This window comes from Protomyctophum parallelum, assembly GCF_964188405.1.
Source record: "Protomyctophum parallelum genome assembly, chromosome: 19".
Lineage (NCBI taxonomy): Eukaryota > Metazoa > Chordata > Actinopteri > Myctophiformes > Myctophidae > Protomyctophum > Protomyctophum parallelum.
This window is the reverse complement of record NC_139717.1, coordinates 22,970,567-22,988,834: the sequence shown is the minus strand read 5'-3', so window position 1 is coordinate 22,988,834 and position 18,268 is coordinate 22,970,567. Positions and strand designations below refer to the sequence as shown.

At 42.4% G+C, this 18,268-nt stretch overlaps 1 protein-coding gene across 1 annotated transcript in view; it reads right to left on the bottom strand.

Annotated features, from left to right (window-relative positions):
• LOC310876360 (pleckstrin homology domain-containing family G member 3) overlaps positions 1-18,268 on the bottom strand; it is a 92,932-nt gene that overhangs the window by 44,343 nt on the left and 30,321 nt on the right. The window contains exons 3-4 of the mRNA XM_083789887.1: positions 6,368-6,571; positions 5,130-5,347 (exon numbers count right to left, since the gene is read on the bottom strand). Of these exons, the coding sequence (XP_083646013.1) occupies positions 5,130-5,347; positions 6,368-6,571 (422 nt within the window). The remainder of the gene's footprint in view (positions 1-5,129; positions 5,348-6,367; positions 6,572-18,268) is intronic.

The following is an 18,268-nucleotide window of genomic DNA, read 5'->3' as shown; positions in this document are numbered from 1 at the left end:
TGGAAAAAAAAAGAGGAAAAAGAATAAAGAAAATAAATGATTTCAATCGAATATTTAGGAAAAGTTATGGAAGGAGAACCTTCTGATAGGTAGCTTCAGGGCAAAGATAATCAACTTCAAAATGGGTCAGAAAGACCTCACAGTCTAGTATGTTAAACAGCTCACATCAGATGTGTGTGTGTGTGTGTGTGTGTGTGTGTGTGTGTGTGTGTGTGTGTGTGTGTGTGTGTGTGTGTGTGTGTGTGTGTGTGTGTGTGTGTGTGTGTGTGTGTGTGTGCATGTGTGTGCAGGTCATTTAGAGCTGCTGTTGTCTCATTGTGCCACCAGAGGGAGGCACACAGCTGCTTCTCACATTCAGATCTAGTACAATTTTTTTTTGTACTAGATCTGAACAAACTATATACCAGACAGCTGTTTACTGAGCCAACATCCTCCTCACACACATGCACGCAAGCACACGCTCGGATTACTATACTTGTAAGGACATTGACATTTCCTCACACCAATGGAGATCTGCCATCTTTCACTGGCACGCACCTGTGGTATAAATCACCTTTAACTCCAATTCCTACCCCTAAAGCTAAGCTCTGTCTGAATGTCTAATGTCCCAACCCTAACATCTATCTTTCTCTAATAGTAATACCAATCTCTTTGGATTTTATTGTTATGATTTTACCATAAAAACAACAAATGTTTATGTCCTGTCCGCGCGCACTCACGCACGCGCACGCGCACACGCACACACGCACACGCACACACACACACACACACACACACACACACACACACACACACACACACACACACACACACACACACACACACACACACACACACACACACACACACACACACACACACACACACACACACACACTCTTGCATCACGGAACAAGTGTCAACAAGTTAAGTTGTGAAAGGAGTGAGGAGTTGCACACACTCTAGCCTCACACACACAGCCACACGCCACACAACCATTCCCAAACAAACAATACAAAATAAACATTATTTTGCGTCTACTTTATTCGATTAATTAGAAAGGGTCATCGACAGAATATAGAAAATAGAGTGAAACAGGCTATTTAATGAGTGCTTTACCATCTGTAAGTATCTTTACTATAATAATACTTTTACTCAAGTGAAATTTTGACTACACAATCACGTGTAAGCTGTAACAGAGTATTTCTTCATTGGGTATATGTGAACTTGACGGATTGGGTACTTTCACAATTCCCGCCTCTAATATTAGCCAAATTGGCCAATGTATTTTTTTTTAGCTTTGATTGAAGTATTTATTATCTACTACAAATATCTTAAAAGTCGTCACTTTGGAAATGTTCTTGTACTTTCTAATATCATTTGACAACTTTAATCATATGTTGACATCTTTAATCCAATTTAATCCATTTTGTATAGTATATTTTGTTGATTTTATTTGCAATGTTCTTTTTTGTTTTTGTCTTAAACTTGCTTAAATTGACATTGGTTAACTGTAATTTGTGTTACACCATCATATGAATATTAAAGTATAATTATATACATAATTCCCAAAAATATGAAATATGGGGATATAAGGGGGCTATGGCAACGTGTTGTCCATGGTGAGCAAGTTGACCACCTACACTACATTTGACAGCAAGCTGAAATTGTCAAAATGTCAAAATGCTGTGTGAAAAAGATCAACAAACTGTTCTACAGTGCTTTCATTGAGTCAGTTATCTCCTTCTCCATAATTTGTTGGTATGGAAACCTGAACCTAAAAGGACAAAAAACACCTCAGTAGGATTGTGAGAACGGCATCAAAGACAGCCAGAGTAAATTTCAGTAGCCTGGATCAAGTATTCCAAAGACTTAAGAAAGCCAAGTGCATTCGAATGGACAACTCTCATCCCCTCAGCTCTGAATACAGGCTGCTCCCTTCTGGCCTCCGCCTAAAGGTCTCAGGGGCCACTAGTAATATATATAAGTTATCCTAAAGGTCCCAGGGGCCACTAGTAACAGATATAAGTTATCCTAAAGGTCCCAGGGGCCACTAGTAACAGATATAAGTTATCCTAAAGGTCCCAGGGGCCACTAGTAACAGATATAAGTTATCCTAAAGGTCCCAGGGGCCACTAGTAACAGATATAAGTTATCCTAAAGGTCCCAGGGGCCACTAGTAACAGATATAAATTATCCTAAAGGTCCCAGGGGCCACTAGTAACAGATATAAGTTATCCTAAAGGTCCCAGGGGCCACTAGTAACATATATAAATTATCCTAAAGGTCCCAGGGGCCACTAGTAACAGATATAAGTTATCCTAAAGGTCCCAGGGGCCACTAGTAACATATATAAGTTATCCTAAAGGTCCCAGGGGCCACTAGTAACAGATATAAGTTATCCTAAAGGTCCCAGGGGCCACTAGTAACAGATATAAGTTATCCTAAAGGTCCCAGGGGCCACTAGTAACAGATATAAGTTATCCTAAAGGTCCCAGGGGGCCACTAGTAACAGATATAAGTTATCCTAAAGGTCCCAGGGGCCACTAGTAACAGATATAAGTTATCCTAAAGGTCCCAGGGGGCCACTAGTAACAGATATAAGTTATCCTAAAGGTCCCAGGGGGCCACTAGTAACATATATAAATTGTCCTTTGTGCCTGTATCTATCCAGGCCTTAAATGCTGATATGAGGAGGAGGTAACTTTGTCGCTTCTTGTATTATTTAATATACAACTGTTATTGCAAGTGATGATGAATTCCAATGCTACAGAACACTGATAACTTGAACTGACTTCCTGTTTTATTGTTTTATGTGTACCATGTGTCTCTACTGTATTTTATGTGATTTATGTTGTCTGCCTGTTATGATGCTTTGCTGTACAACAAATCGCCCCTCGGGGACAAACTAAGAAATTAACCTGAACCTGAACCTATATGAAAGTGGACGCAGACATTGAAAAGTGCAGTGTAGTGTGGTTTCCAGTGAAAAGCTGCATGTAATCACATAATCTCCTGTTGTCTCTCTAACCTTAACCATACAGTGAGCTAATTATAGACCACCTTTACACCTGGTATTAACTCATCTATAAGGGGGGATGGGATCTAATGGGTTCCGTTTGTACACTATCTATAAGGGTCCATTTGGTTCCATGTGTACACTTTCAGAGTCACAGACATGCAATGGTCCATTTGGTTCCATTTGTACACTCTCAGAGTTACAGACCATGTAAGGGTCTATTTGGTTCAATTTGTACACTCTCAGAGTTACAGACCTGTAAGGGTCCATTTGGTTCTATTTGAACACTCTCAGCGTTACAGACCTTTAAGGGTCCATTTGGTTATATGTGTACACTCTCACAGAGTTACAGACCTGTAAGGGTCCATTTGGTTCTATTTGTACAATCTCACAGAGTTACAGACCTGTAAGGGAACATTCGTTTAAATGTCTTATTGTTTTGACCATTTTAACCAAATACATACATACATACACACGTACATACACACGTACATACACGTACATATGTACATATATAAGAATAACAATTAAGTAAGCAAGTATATCCCGAGACAATCAATGTGCCTCATCCTCCACTCTGTAATAGTTAAGTATGTCATTTTTATACATCCTCTTAAACTGTACAATGTTGGTGCTTTGTTTGAGTTCTACAGCCAGACCATTCCACAAATTGACCCCACATACCGGATACCTTTTTTTTTGTTGCACTATGTTCCATAAACTCTGCACTTTATATTTATACTTCCTGCACGGTGTTGTATTTGTGTTGTTGTTATTTTTGTTATATGTGAAAAAAGGGAAAATAAATGCACACACGCAATGTCAAAGCAAATTCCTATGTGTTTGGCAAATAAAGGTATCTGAATCTGAATCTGTCCTATAAAATAGTAACGCTCTTCGCCCAGGACGGAGATTAATCACAGGACAGAACTTTATTGATAGTAAAACCGAGCGCGTCGCTCTGGGAGCGCCTATTGGGCAACAGTCGGTTGGGACGTCATCCAAAGTTTTAGTCGAAAATCTTAAAACGTGAATAGCTCTTGATCCAAGTCATTTCGTCCAATTCTAACCAAAGATGATGTTTTTGACGGCCCATCGCGGTCCCGTCGCTAATCGCGTTAGAATTAATCATGTCTCTCGTTGTTGTCGATCGCTTCGTGGGGTGTTTTTGGCTACATCTAACTACTTCAGCTGCATCCAAGATGGTGCCTTGTGCACCTGGAAATGCGCTGCGTAGCTGCAAGTCGCTGGGCGCTCTGATTTAATGGTCCTGTATACCCCCGGGGCGTTCGGGGTGTTAATTATTATTATTATAGTCTCACCTCTACGATCATCCTCAGGTCTCTGACGTACATGTTATTATTATCATTATAGTCTCACCTCTACGATCATCCTCAGGTCTCTGACGTACATGTTATTATTATTATAATAGTCTCACCTCTACGATCATCCTCAGGTCTCTGACGTACATGTTATTATTATTATTATAGTCTCACCTCTACGATCATCCTCAGGTCTCTGACGTACATGTTATTATTATTATAATAGTCTCACCTCTACGATCATCCTCAGGTCTCTGACGTACATGTTATTATTATTATAATAGTCTCACCTCTACGATCATCCTCAGGTCTCTGACGTACATGTTATTATTATTATAGTCTCACCTCTACGATCATCCTCAGGTCTCTGACGTACATGTTATTATTATTATTATAGTCTCACCTCTACGATCATCCTCAGGTCTCTGACGTACATGTTATTATTATTATTATAGTCTCACCTCTACGATCATCCTCAGGTCTCTGACGTACATGTTATTATTATTATAATAGTCTCACCTCTACGATCATCCTCAGGTCTCTGACGTACATGTTATTATTATCATTATAGTCTCACCTCTACGATCATCCTCAGGTCTCTGACGTACATGTTATTATTATTATTATAGTCTCACCTCTACGATCATCCTCAGGTCTCTGACGTACATGTTATTATTATCATTATAGTCTCACCTCTACGATCATCCTCAGGTCTCTGACGTACATGTTATTAATATCATTATAGTCTCACCTCTACGATCATCCTCAGGTCTCTGACGTACATGTTATTATTATCATTATAGTCTCACCTCTACGATCATCCTCAGGTCTCTGACGTACATGCGCTCCGTCTCGATGATCTCCATGACGACGCGGTCCAGGTACGTCAGCTGAGGGCTGGGCGACATGCTGCCACCCGTCGCCGTGGCAACCGGCTCCCGATTGGTCCGCTGCTGGTGGACCCACCCCCGGCAGTGGCCACTCCCCCCTCCTCCTCCTCCTCCTCCCGGTCCAGGGTCAGTCTCACCTGCAGTTCCACAACGAGCCACAGCAAAATATCAATCACCGTCCGCATCATGGATTAATGCATCTGATCAATCATTCAGTAAAGGTGTAGTTCCAGACTCTATAGACCGATTCAGAAACGGGTCTCATGGTCGCAGGCAACATATTTCCTGTAGGCAGAGACGACATGTCTGCGGTTTAAACCCACACCTCTTCTTCTACAGTGAATGGAAAAGTGACTGATGTTAGTCTGCTCAAAGGTTACTCTTTTACCTGCTTTTTACTAACACTAACATTACAAAGATGCCCAGAACATCGAGATGAACCTGTGTAGTTTATGGCTGCTCCAACAGTAGTAGCAACATAAAATTAAAAAAATCATACCGGTGTGAACTGATTGTTGCAATTTCCCCCCCCCCCCCTATCTCTCTCTCTCTCTCTCTCTCTCTCCGTTTCTGGCACAACAGCAGCACTTATGCTCCTACTGGTACTCTACACATAGTCCCATAGTAGCATAGTCACATAGTCCCATAGTGACTGACATTGCTGTTCCTTGGAGTGGTTGCACCACTCAAAAAGCAGCAGAGTCGTAGAGTAATGGTTGAGACAAAGCAGTGAAAGGTCCTGAAAGATACATAACGTCAGTCTTACCCAATACCCAATCTTTCTGTTTTATGAACACAAGGCTGCTGTAGCCTACTGTATACCATACTTTAAATGCTTAGTATGAGGTATAAAGTACAGCAGCCTTGTGTTCCTAAAGTGCAGCTCCTTTTGGAGGGCAACATCAGTCACTTTTCCATTCACTGTAGAAGAAGAGGTGCGGGTTTAAACCGCAGATATGTCGTCTCTGCCTACAGGAAATACGTTGCCTGCGACCATAAGACCCGTTTCTGAATCGGTCTATAGCCTATAGGACCCTAGGTTACTAGTATATAGTAAGGAAGAGGCCCAATTTCTTTCCAATATGGCTGCTGTGAATAGAGAGGGCATCGTATCATTTTGTTGTCATCGTCCACATCGTGGCGTGTTATGGTCTCACCTGTGTCTGTGTGGGCGTGTCCCTCCGGAGGGCGGAGCTCCAAGTTGACGTGGGAGGAGGTGGGCGGGGCTAGGCTGTCATCCCGAGAGGAGGCGGAGCCAGAAGAGAGGGTGGAGACGAGGCTCACGGGGCGGGGCCGTGGGGGCGTGGCAGACGGAGCGCGCTCATTGCTGCTGACGGAGGCCGTGGACAGACGAGGGGATTCTGGGAAATGGAGTGTGGAAGAAGAGTCATTTAGAGTTGTATTATCACTGCCAGGCCAAAAATTTGGACGGTTTTCTGAAATACCTATGTTTCCGTATCAGTGGTGCTCAATATTACATGTCAAGGACCCCAAAAGTTATATGTTATTGGCCGCCGACCCCCCATCTGAAAATATGTTATTTCAGTAACCCCTCAGAAGCAAAGATTTGAGTTTAAAAATGTTTGCTCTGAAAGAATATATATATTCAAAGATTTGCGCCACATTTTCACGATTAAAAAATAATAGCAGACCTACAAGCTCATAGCGCGGCACTCAGTGCCGCGCTATGAGCTTGTAGATCCGTTTTTGTGTATAGTCACCAATGTACACAGTTTTTAAATGTACAAATATTATATAAAAAATAATAATACTAATGTTTTTTTAAAACATAATAGGCAGTTAAACAACTAGTAAAATAGGCAACTATAGTGTGTGTGTGTGTGTGTGTGTGTGTGTGTGTGTGTGTGTGTGTGTGTGCGGCTGTGCGCGCACTTGGTAGCTATCATTGTTAAAAACCCATTTTTGGCAGGAACCCCTTTTGGTGTTTCAAGCATTCTGTTATACTTTAGCTATTGATGAATAGCAGATCTACAAGCTCATAGCGCGCCACCGAGTGGCGCGCTATGAGCTTGTAGGTCTGCTATTTTTGAAAAATCGTGAAAATGTGGTGCAAATCTTTGAATATATATTCTTTCAGAAGACTTTATTTTTATTTATTTTTACGTCAGGCCTAAATGGGTGAAAACGGCAGTTTACTGTAGCAACTAGCACTCACCACAGACGCATTTCAGTTATTTAGGAAAACAACCAAAGACATCATTCATTACACCAACACTGTGGTTATGTAAATAAAATGACCAGTTATGGAAGAAGACGTACTCGCACTTTTTTTTTTACTCAAGTTAAGTTAGGACTGGTGTCAGTCCTAACTGACACCAGATTCTACAGAGAATGTGTCTTCTAAATCATGAGAGTTTTCTGAAAAGCCTATGTTTCTATATCAGTGGGTTCTCAAACTGTTTCATGTCTAGGACCCACAAAAATGCTATTTCAGATACTAAGAAAAAAAAAAACATCCTATTTAATTGATAGGCAGTAACACCTAAAATGAAACGAAAAGGTACAACAACGTATATACAGTAGGGAGTAGCTTTCCCGAGTCTGAAAATATGTTGTTCCAGGGAACAACAGGCGGACCACACACAGACCGCACGTGCACTCGCGCACACACGCACAAACACACACCTCACATGTGACTCTTCTCTGGCAGGAAGCCAACTACAACTGTGTGTGTGTGTGTGTGTGTGCTGGGGGACAGTGGACTTCAGACTTACTACGGACTTACTACGGGCAGTCGGTTTGTGAACTTTGTACTGTATATATTTGAATGCCATATACTATGGGCACGGGCACACACACACACACACACACACACACACACACACACACACACACACACACACACACACACACACACACACACACACACACACACACACACACACACACACACACACACACACACACACACACACACACACACACACACACACACACACACACACACACACACACACACACACACACACACACACACGAGCACTACATGAGGTCTCTGTACTCCGTTCCACGTTCCAGTGCAGAGTAACATTGAGCCAGATGAAACATGGGGCAGATGAAATCATGACAAAGCAGATTGGCCACAAAGTGAATAATACATAAACCATGCGATGAATTGTCATAGAAATAATTGCAATTAACGATTTGGCATTGTGTTTGCCATTTAGGGCTGTGTAATCAAACGTCATCACGCGGGGCAGATATGACAAACAACTGGCACATAAGCATTATCTTATGTTTTAACTAATGAAAAATAGCAGATCTACAAGCTCATAGCACGGCACCGAGTGCCGCGCTTCGAACTTGTAGGTCTGCTATTTTTTAAACATCGTGAAAATGTGGCGCAAATCTTTGAATATATATTCTTTCAGAGTGAACGTTTTTAACTAAAATCTTTGCTTCTGAGGGATCCCTGGAAGTTGGAACAACATTCTTTTCAGAAGGGGGTCGGCAGCCTATTACATATACTTTTTGTGGTCCTTGACATGAAATATTGAGCACCACTGATACAGAAACATACTGTAGGTAATTCAGAAAACTAAAAGGATTTAGAAGATTTTTTTCAGGCCTAAATGGGTTCATTTAACGCAAATGCTTCACGAAGTGACATGTTGTACTGCTTTCTTATATCTGAAAATGCATGAATATTCTTTTCCTAAATGGAAACAATTATGACGATTAGGAAAAAAAAAAGGTTTTGTCTCAGATAATTGCGATTTATCCAGATGAGATCGAGATAAATTCAGTGGATGCCTTTCTCAACGTGACTTACAGAACCGGTGTTTGAACTTGCGATTCTCCCACACACACACACACACACACACACACACCCCCCTGAAGAAAACTGTCTGTCTGTCTGTCTGTCTGTCTGTCTGTCTGTCTGTCTGTCTGTCTGTCTGTCCTACCATGACTCCCTCTCAGCTATCCTACAGTCTGTCTCTCCTACACTGTCTCCCTCTCAGCTATCCTACAGTCTGTCTCTCCTACACTGTCTCCCTCTCAGCTGTCCTACTGTCTGTCTCTCCTACACTGTCTCCCTCTCTCAGCTGTCCTACCGTCTGTCTCTCCTACACTGTCTCCCTCTCAGCTGTCCTACTGTCTGTCTCTCCTACACTGTCTGTCTCTCAGCTGTCCTACTGTCTGTCTCTCCTACACTGTCTCCCTCTCAGCTGTCTTACTCTGTGTCTCTCCTACACTGTCTCTCCCTCTCAGCTGTCTGTCTCTCCTACACCGTCTCTCCCTCTCAGCTGTCTTATATGTCTCTCCTACACTGTCTCTCCCTCTCAGCTGTCTGTCTCTCCTACACTGTCTCTCCCTCTCAGCTGTCTTATCTGTCTCTCCTACACTGTCTCTCCCTCTCAGCTGTCTCTCTGTCTCTCTCTCAGCTGTCTGTCTGAAGACAATAGACGGGTTTTGTGTTCCGAGGAAGTTAAGCTAAGTCTGGCTGTAAAACTTCCTCTTAGAGTCACTACTTCCCTGCACACATGCACGCACATATGTGCACGCGTGCACAGTCGCACACACACACACACACACATGTGCACGTCGACGCACATAGAGCCGATGGCGTTCACGAACATACAAAGTCAAGGGAAGAGAAGAGGAGAGGGAAGGAGGGGAGGTGGTGATGAATTGAGAATATGAGTCACTATATTGATTGTCAGTATATGGTGTAAGAGTCATTCCTCTTATTGCAGAACTATGAATTATCGACCGTAATTATACCTAACACACGCGCACACACCACACACACACACACACACACACACACACACACACACACACACACACACACACACACACACACACACACACACACACACACACACACACACACACACACACACACACAGGAAAGCAAGTTCTCATCGATGGCCGCCCTAGACCCTAGAAGGTGTTGCTATGCCTATACTTCCCCTCTGCTGTTGGCTGCACAATAATGACCTCAGCATGAACTAACATGACTTAACTTAAAGCTGGGCTGTTGCCTGCATGAGTCCAGTGCATTCTGCCAACCGGGTCCAGGACATCCGTTCGTTTATGCTCTTTGCCAATAGAAGTGTACTGTATGTATGTAGAAGAGCCGCCATTATTGGACTGGCCCCCGTGAGTTGTCGCAACTCTGTCTTATACTCTATGGCTCTGCTAACTGCCTGCTCTGTGTAGCACACATCCTACAGCCTGGACGGACGGATGCTCTACGATTATTAATTCAGACAAATAAATAGTTGAAAAATGGACATATTTGAAAAATATCTCAGGTTTTTTTTTTCATCGTTGGCATTGCCGTCAGCCGGTCTGCGCAAAACAAATATGACACTGACACGGCCTAGTAGTATAAGCAAGATTAGCTTCTCTCTCTCTCACACACACACACGTGTGCACGGACGCACCCACACACAACCCCCCCCCCCCCCCCCCCCCCCCCCCCACACACACACACACACACACACACACACACACACACACACACACACACACACACACACACACACACACACACACACACACACACAGAGTGAGAGACAGTGTTTGATGACAGTGACGTATCGCCAGCTTTGAAGTGACTGGAGGCTTAAAAGAACAGAGAGCACTGCGTGCGTGCGTACAGTGAAGGTCAGGTCAAACTGTGTGATGCTGTCTGTCTGACTCTAGCCGAGTGGATTTGAGTGTTATCAACCCATGTCAACCAGTAGGTTACTTAACAAGACCATATAATAGACTTTGTTGTTGTTGTCGTTGTCAACCATTGTCCGACGTGGTGCTGTAGGGCTTTAAGCAACTAGTCGACTATTCAACTAGTCGACTAGTAAATCCACTAGTTGACCTCGTTTGTACTATAGTTGACAAGAAAAATAAATGGGGGTACTTGGCATTATCTTTTCACATGGGGGGTCCGCGAGCTAATGAGTGTCACTTTGGGGTTCCTGGACATGAAAACGACTGGACTAAATAGCAAAAGCTTAGTCTTAATGCAATGTTAATTTTGCCAGAAAAGCAATAACACCATTTAGTCTTAGCCCTAATTGGCCTTCTGAAATGTTTTAGTCTAGTCTCAGTCGACATAAATAACACTGAACCTATAAACCCTGAATCGAACCCTAATTCTAATTCAATAATTTATATGAAAACAAAAGGGTATTTTGACATGTTGTACCTATGAATACTTGAGTATTTACTAGGAGTATAATACTACTCTGTCCAGTCTGCGAGGGTGTTTGTTTGTTTACGTGACGCCTCGGTCCCAGGAGGGAGGGGCTAGGATAATACCAGCTTGTCTGCTCAACACAAAGGCTTTGTTGTGCCGTGCGTGCGTGTGTGCGTGCGTGAGCCTTGACACTGCGGAGAGTGTCAAATCAACACATTCACACTGTGTCTTGTTTTTCACCAGAATAAAAAAATACTGTATTGTGCCGAAAATAAGACGACATTTAATTCCAATGAAAATATCCACCAAAAATGGGGTCGTACCGTATTCGAGGTCTAGATGTTTTTTATGTCATAAACCCATTTAGGCCTCGAAATTAAAAAAAAATCTTCTAAATCCTGACAGTTTTCTGAAATACCTATATGTTTCTATATCAGTGGTGCTCAATATTTCATGTCAAGGACCCCAAAAAATTTGTGGAATTGGCCACCGACCCCCATCTGAAAATATGTTGTTCCAGGGACCCCTCAGAAGCAAAGATTTGAGTTAAAAACGTTCTCTCTGAAAGAATATATATTCAAAGATTTGCGACACATTTTCAAAAATAGCAGACCTACAAGCTCTATGAGCTTGTAGATCTGCTATTTTTCAATAGCTAAAGCATAACATAATGCTTTCAAAGGACAAAAGGGGTTCCCGCCCAGAATACATACAACTGCTACTTTACTATGATCACTCAATACCAATCCAACAACGCACATGGCCACCACACATGTAGCTTCCTGACCTGGTGGAGCACTGCGCTACGAGTAGAGCACCTTTTCTACTTCTACTCCTCTGTGTCTCAGAGGAGGAGGGTCAGTGGAGACGTCTTTTTTCTTCTCTCTTCTCAGTTAATGTTTCAGTCAGTATAGAAGACACAACGAAAAACATCTAAATTAGCAGGCAATATGTTTCAGAGGAGGAGAGAAAGCAAGCAAGGAAGCGTGCGTGTGTGTGTGTGTGTGTGTGTGTGTGTGTGTGTGTGTGTGTGTGTGTGTGTGTGTGTGTGTGCATGTGTGTGTGTGCATGCATGTGTGTGTGCGCGCAGAGGGCAAGAGTCCTCCCATATGCCCCATAAGCTTATAGCTTAAGTTGTGTTAAACAGCATTAAGGTAATGCAATAAGGACTCTTCCTCACTATAACATGGAAACGCTCCTCTCTATAACATGGAAACGCTCCTCTCTATAACATGGAAACGCTCCTCTCTATAACATGGAAACGCTCCTCTCTATAACATGGAAACGCTCCTCTCTATAACATGGAAACGCTCCTCTCTATAACATGGAAACGCTCCTCTCTATAACATGGAAACGCTCCTCTCTATAACATGGAAACGCTCCTCTCTATAACATGGAAACGCTCCTCTCTATAACATAGGAACAGAGGCACCCGCTGGCCTAGCGGTCCAGGCGCATCATGCCACATATATAGGCTTTGGCCTGACAGCGCGTTGCGTGTTCGAGTCCCGTTCATGTCTCTCTCTCTCTCTCTCTCTCTCTCTCTACCTCTTTCCTGTCTGTCTTCACTTGATACTATCAATAAAGGCAGAAAAGCCTAAAACAAATCTTAAAAAAAAAAAACGGCTTCTACAGACAAATACCCATATAGGGGTGCCCTGCAGGGCGCAGCCATTACTGAGGTGTAATCAGCACTGACTAGCTATACACCTGGCCAACAGGGCACTGACCCATGGATGCAGTCGGCCAGGTTGCAGGCCAGGTGTTGTTAATCAGTGCTGATTGCATTCTTGTAATGTCTCACTGAAAAAAAAGATTTAAATAAACGTATTCATGCATTGCTTGTAGATCTGCTATTTTCAATAGATTTTGTACACATTTTGAACTTGAAATGGGACATTCTGCAATATGAGTACTTTTACTTTAAGTACTTTAAGTACATTTTGATGCAGATACTTTTGTACTTTTACTCAAGTACATTTTCAATTCCGTACTTTCACTTATTAGTATTGGTACTTTGACTTAAGTAAGACAATTATGTACTTTTTCCGCTACTGTGTAAAGAGGTGTGGGTTTTTTCCTCTGTGACAAACCACCTGCCATTATGGTACTTTACAACACATTTATCAAAAAACAAATACAGAAGACAAACACAGCTGTTGAGTCCCACACCGTCCCACTCCCTTGACATGTGAAATTGTCCCTTAACCCAGGGGTTCTCAACCTGGGGGTCGCGACATCTCGGGGGGTGGGTCCCGAATTTATTTTGGGCGGTCCCCAAATTATTATAAACTAGAAAAAGTGCCCTTCTGGGCACAGGTCTCCACCAGGAGGATAGGAGTGTGTGTGATGTTTGGCAAAATGTTTAGGAGTAATATAATCGTGTGTGTGTGTGTGTGTGTGTGACGCGGCTTGGCCTGTTGTAGCGCCACCATGAGGCTGATTTGAAAACTGTCAAGTGGCATTTCTTCCTCAACCTAGCGGGAATATGCATGCACAGTTTCACCGCAATCGGACGCTGCGTTGAGTAGTTGTGGCAATTTGTACAAAACGGGTACAAAGCGGGCTACTCTTGAAAGGTTTAGAATCCAATCGTAGACAATGAAGGTGGATTATGAGAAATCAAACAAACGCGTCTTGATCACATGACTATGGAGAGCATGTGAAATGTGGATAAAATCTGAAGGAGTAATATTAGAAAATGTGATGTTTGGACAAAATCTGTAGGTGTACTGTCCAAAAACTTGTTTTGCACAAAGCGGCCTCCTGGTGGCGCTATAACAGGCCGTTCTGGAAATTCTGGGACGGACAGACACACACACGGACAGTCGGACACACGGACGGACGGACAGAGTGCAAAACATACTCTCTCCCCATGCCTTCGGCCTGGTGGAGACAAAAAGATAAAAAATAAAAAATATATTTCTTTGCAAATTAATGGCTGGAAAATGGAAATTTAGAGTTTACATAGTACACATAGTGCATGCATAAACTTTCCTTAATGGTTATATCTCGTTTCAGTATGTATTTATGATGTATTTTCTCTATTATTAAGGTTATTGTAGCGGCCAATTTCTATTGGTGGTGGGGAGGGGCTCGTGAGACACGTCCAAAGCATTTGCATTAACCCATTTAGACCTGAGGCCGATTCTAAAAATAAATGGCTTCTAAATCCTGAAAGTTTTCTGAAACCCCCAGAAGCCAAGAGTTAAGTTAAAAAACATTCGCTCTGAAAGAATATATATATTCAAAGATTTGCGCCACATTTTCACGATTTTTCACAAAATAGCAGATCCACAAGCTCACAGCGTGACACGTTGTGAGCTTGTAGATCTGCTATTTTCAGCATGCAACCAAGTGTAAAATGACGTGTCTTTTACTTATACTGGATCTCTTGTCCACTAGTCCCTTCCTAACATTTTACTCTAGTTTTTATCTGTTGACGAAATTGTCAACATATTAGTCTTAGTTTTAGTCACCATAGCTTAGTTTTCATTTAGTTTTTGTCAGTGGAAAAGGTAGTCGACGAACATTTTTCGTCTTCATTTTAGTCGACGAAAACAACACTGGTGTGTTGCCCTTTATAAAGCTCTCAATGGTCTCCTGCTACGTACCTACAGTGCCTGCCCAGATATGTCCCAAATCTTTCCAGTTTTCATGTGTCTATGAGGTGACAGTACTTCATTAGACACGCTGGAGTTTATTTTGGTGTATTAACTTTGTATTTAGGGTTTCTTCCTGGAGGCTGAACCCTTGACAGTCAAACGGGCCAATGAAATAAACAGTAATATAGTGACACCACACTATCAGCCCCTCCCCTAACCCCTCCCCCTTTATCATACAACTACAGCTGTGGGTGCGGCTTCAGTTCAGGTGGATCACAACCCATCACCACCCACCAGGCAAACCAGGCATACTTAATGAACTGGTGGGCGTGTCCACATTAAAGCATGATTGTAACAAATACTGTACACTTATTGGAAAAGGTTCTTCCCTCTTATATTGTAATAATACCTGATGATCATGTTTTAGGGTGGGAAAAAATCGTGGCACTCCATCTTTAATATTTCCTTGTTTCTTTGGTTGTCTTGATTTGTGCTTTTGTTACTATGTTTATGTTGCTGTCAATTTATTTCTGATTTGGTAAAAAAAAAAAAAAAAAAATTGAAACTGCGGACCGTCTCGTGTAACAACTTGGAATGCCCAAATCTCCTTGCCCAAAAATAGCCGATGTACAAGCTCACAACGCATCGCAGTCCTACACGTTGTGAGCTTGAATATCTGCTTTGTTTTTGCTATAATGTTTCCACCGGAATATTGATGTTGGAGTTCTGAGTTATATCGGTTAAAAGCATTAAGAAGCACTTATCTAAAATGACGAGGGGCTTTTTCTTTAAGTACTTCCTACTGTAAATGCATTTGGATGCGACTGTAAATGTAAACGTACTGAATGAGCTTATGGAAACTGTAGGAGGCCACGGTGGACATAAAGGTTATGAGTACAGTCGAACAAATGGATGAGAATTATTGACCGTCTCCTCTGGAGTCCTTCTGACGGAGGCAGACAATGTTTGAGGAACAAGCATTAAATTATGATAAACCGAATGCACTGTGATGAGTCAGCACCAGTGTTGTTAGTTAGTTTGAGCCATTGGTCTCTTCCAATAGTTTTCATTTAGTTTCAGTACACATATGTAACCATTTGGTTATGTGTACACTGTCAGGGTTATTTGTATTCATATTAATACTTATTTTTTTGTTCAGTTTAGTCGTTATGCTAAATGAATCCTCCAGTCCCTGCAGGTCACTGCTGTTACATGGTAAATGGTGCATTTATACAGCGCTTTTATCCAAGGCGCTTTACATAGATTGTGCATTATACATTCACCCATTCACACACACATTTACACACCGATGGCGGCGGAAACCTTGCAAGGCACCAACCAGCACATCGGGAGCAATTAGGGGTTCAGTGTCTTGCTCAAGGACACTTTGACACCTCTTGGGAAGCCCACAGGGTTCAAACTGGCAACCTTGCGGTTGCCATCCAGCCACTCTACCCCCTGAGCCACCACCGCCGCCAACTGGGTGACCCGATCACGTATTTTTTTGCTCCCGATCCGATTCTTTGTGTTGTATAACACTTAAGCCATATCACAATAGCAAATATCTGAATGTATGTCACTCTAGTGTAGTCTGTCGTGTTGGCTTTCAATTATTAAAAGGCAAAATGGGACTATACTTTTTATTAGAATGACTGTCATTGTGGGGGGGGGGGGGGGTTCTTTCTATGAAAGCATGGAATCATAGCAAAATAATGATGTATTGGTTAATTTGAGTGAATACAGTTCTACAGCTTATAAAGAAGTCAAGTTAAAACTCATTCAGAGAGCGTATTACAAACACCTATGCCATCATGCGGGGGTGGCATTACCTTTGTTTTCATATACATGTAGGTGTCTTCCACGCCTCCGAGTGTGACTATTCTTTGATTGATGATCTCTGACTGGGACCAGAAGGAAAACAACTAGCATAAACACACAACAGTTTTTACAAAATCCCATTGCCTATATCTTTCTTTGAGATTTACAAAGAAAGATTTGCAATTGAAATCCAAAATCCAATATTTTCTCCTCCGATTCTGATCTTTTGAAAACCATGCGATCAGAAGCCGATTTCCGATCTCCCGATCCGATCAGGACAACCCTAGTTCAGAGTCTTTCTCAAGGACTGTAAGGGGCCATCCAGACGAGGACGCATTCTGCGTTACCCGGCCAAGTATTTAGCCGATCAGCCCTTTCTGCCACACGGAGACGGCGTTTTTGGGGACTTTTGGGGTAATTTTGAAACCACCTACAGTAACAGAGTGGGAAAGTTTGGAGACGAGACAGCAAATGCCGCCTAATTTCTGAAACGGTGACGCAATAGTCCCCTCGCCCCCCTCCAAACTAACCTCACGTCACCAGGCTTTCCACCTCCAGTATCACTCACAGCTATTTGATATTTGCAAATAATGTCTATAAATCTCTTCTCCGAAAATAGCCGACTCTGCAGCCTATGCAGTGAGCTTGTAGATGAGCTATTTTCTGAGAACAGATATAGCCTAAATGATGGTGATTACCAATCTGGAAAGACAAGAAAAAAACGGATGATCTTCTACATTATTGTTACTAATTGTGCAGTGTAGAATAATTATAGTATATAGGCTATACAAGATGGGCAGCACAGCCACCGCGCTGTCTCTCCGTCCTCAGGCAGGTCTGACTGCGCAGTGCACACTGCACAGCACACATGGACCTCATCAAAGTGCTTCGTCTTCTTGGGTGGAAATTAAACATTCTTTGTGTAACTTCAAAACGGCTTTGCATTGAGAGACCCCAGGTAGGATAAATACATTGTTTTCCGTCCATATTCCTCTATACACGGCCTGTTTTCACTGTTTATAATTCCTCTTTTTTATACTTTTGTATAGCCTATGTGCAATGTTTAGCGCTGTGCTGTGCAGCAGGTGGAATCAATCTAAACGAGCAATTATCTGACATTCAGAGGTGTTGCGCACCAGCGAATATATATTCAGTTCAAGTTCACATTGCATCATGCCGGCCCTCGTTGTGAGCTTTAAGATCTGCAAACGATGAATCTCATGCTTATACTTTGTAGCCTACTTCTGGCAGAAGAGGACATATGAGAATATTAGTAGGCATATGTAAAATCACTAGAATTGTAATGATTTGTAATGAAAAGAAAGAAAAACATGCCTGCCTACTGAATGATTATGCCACAATGCCACATTATGCATTTAGCCTACTACACGCAGCTTTCTCTGGGTGTCCGGAGCTCTACCGCTCTCGTCTTGACTACATGCATAATTAACATACCGGTAACCGCA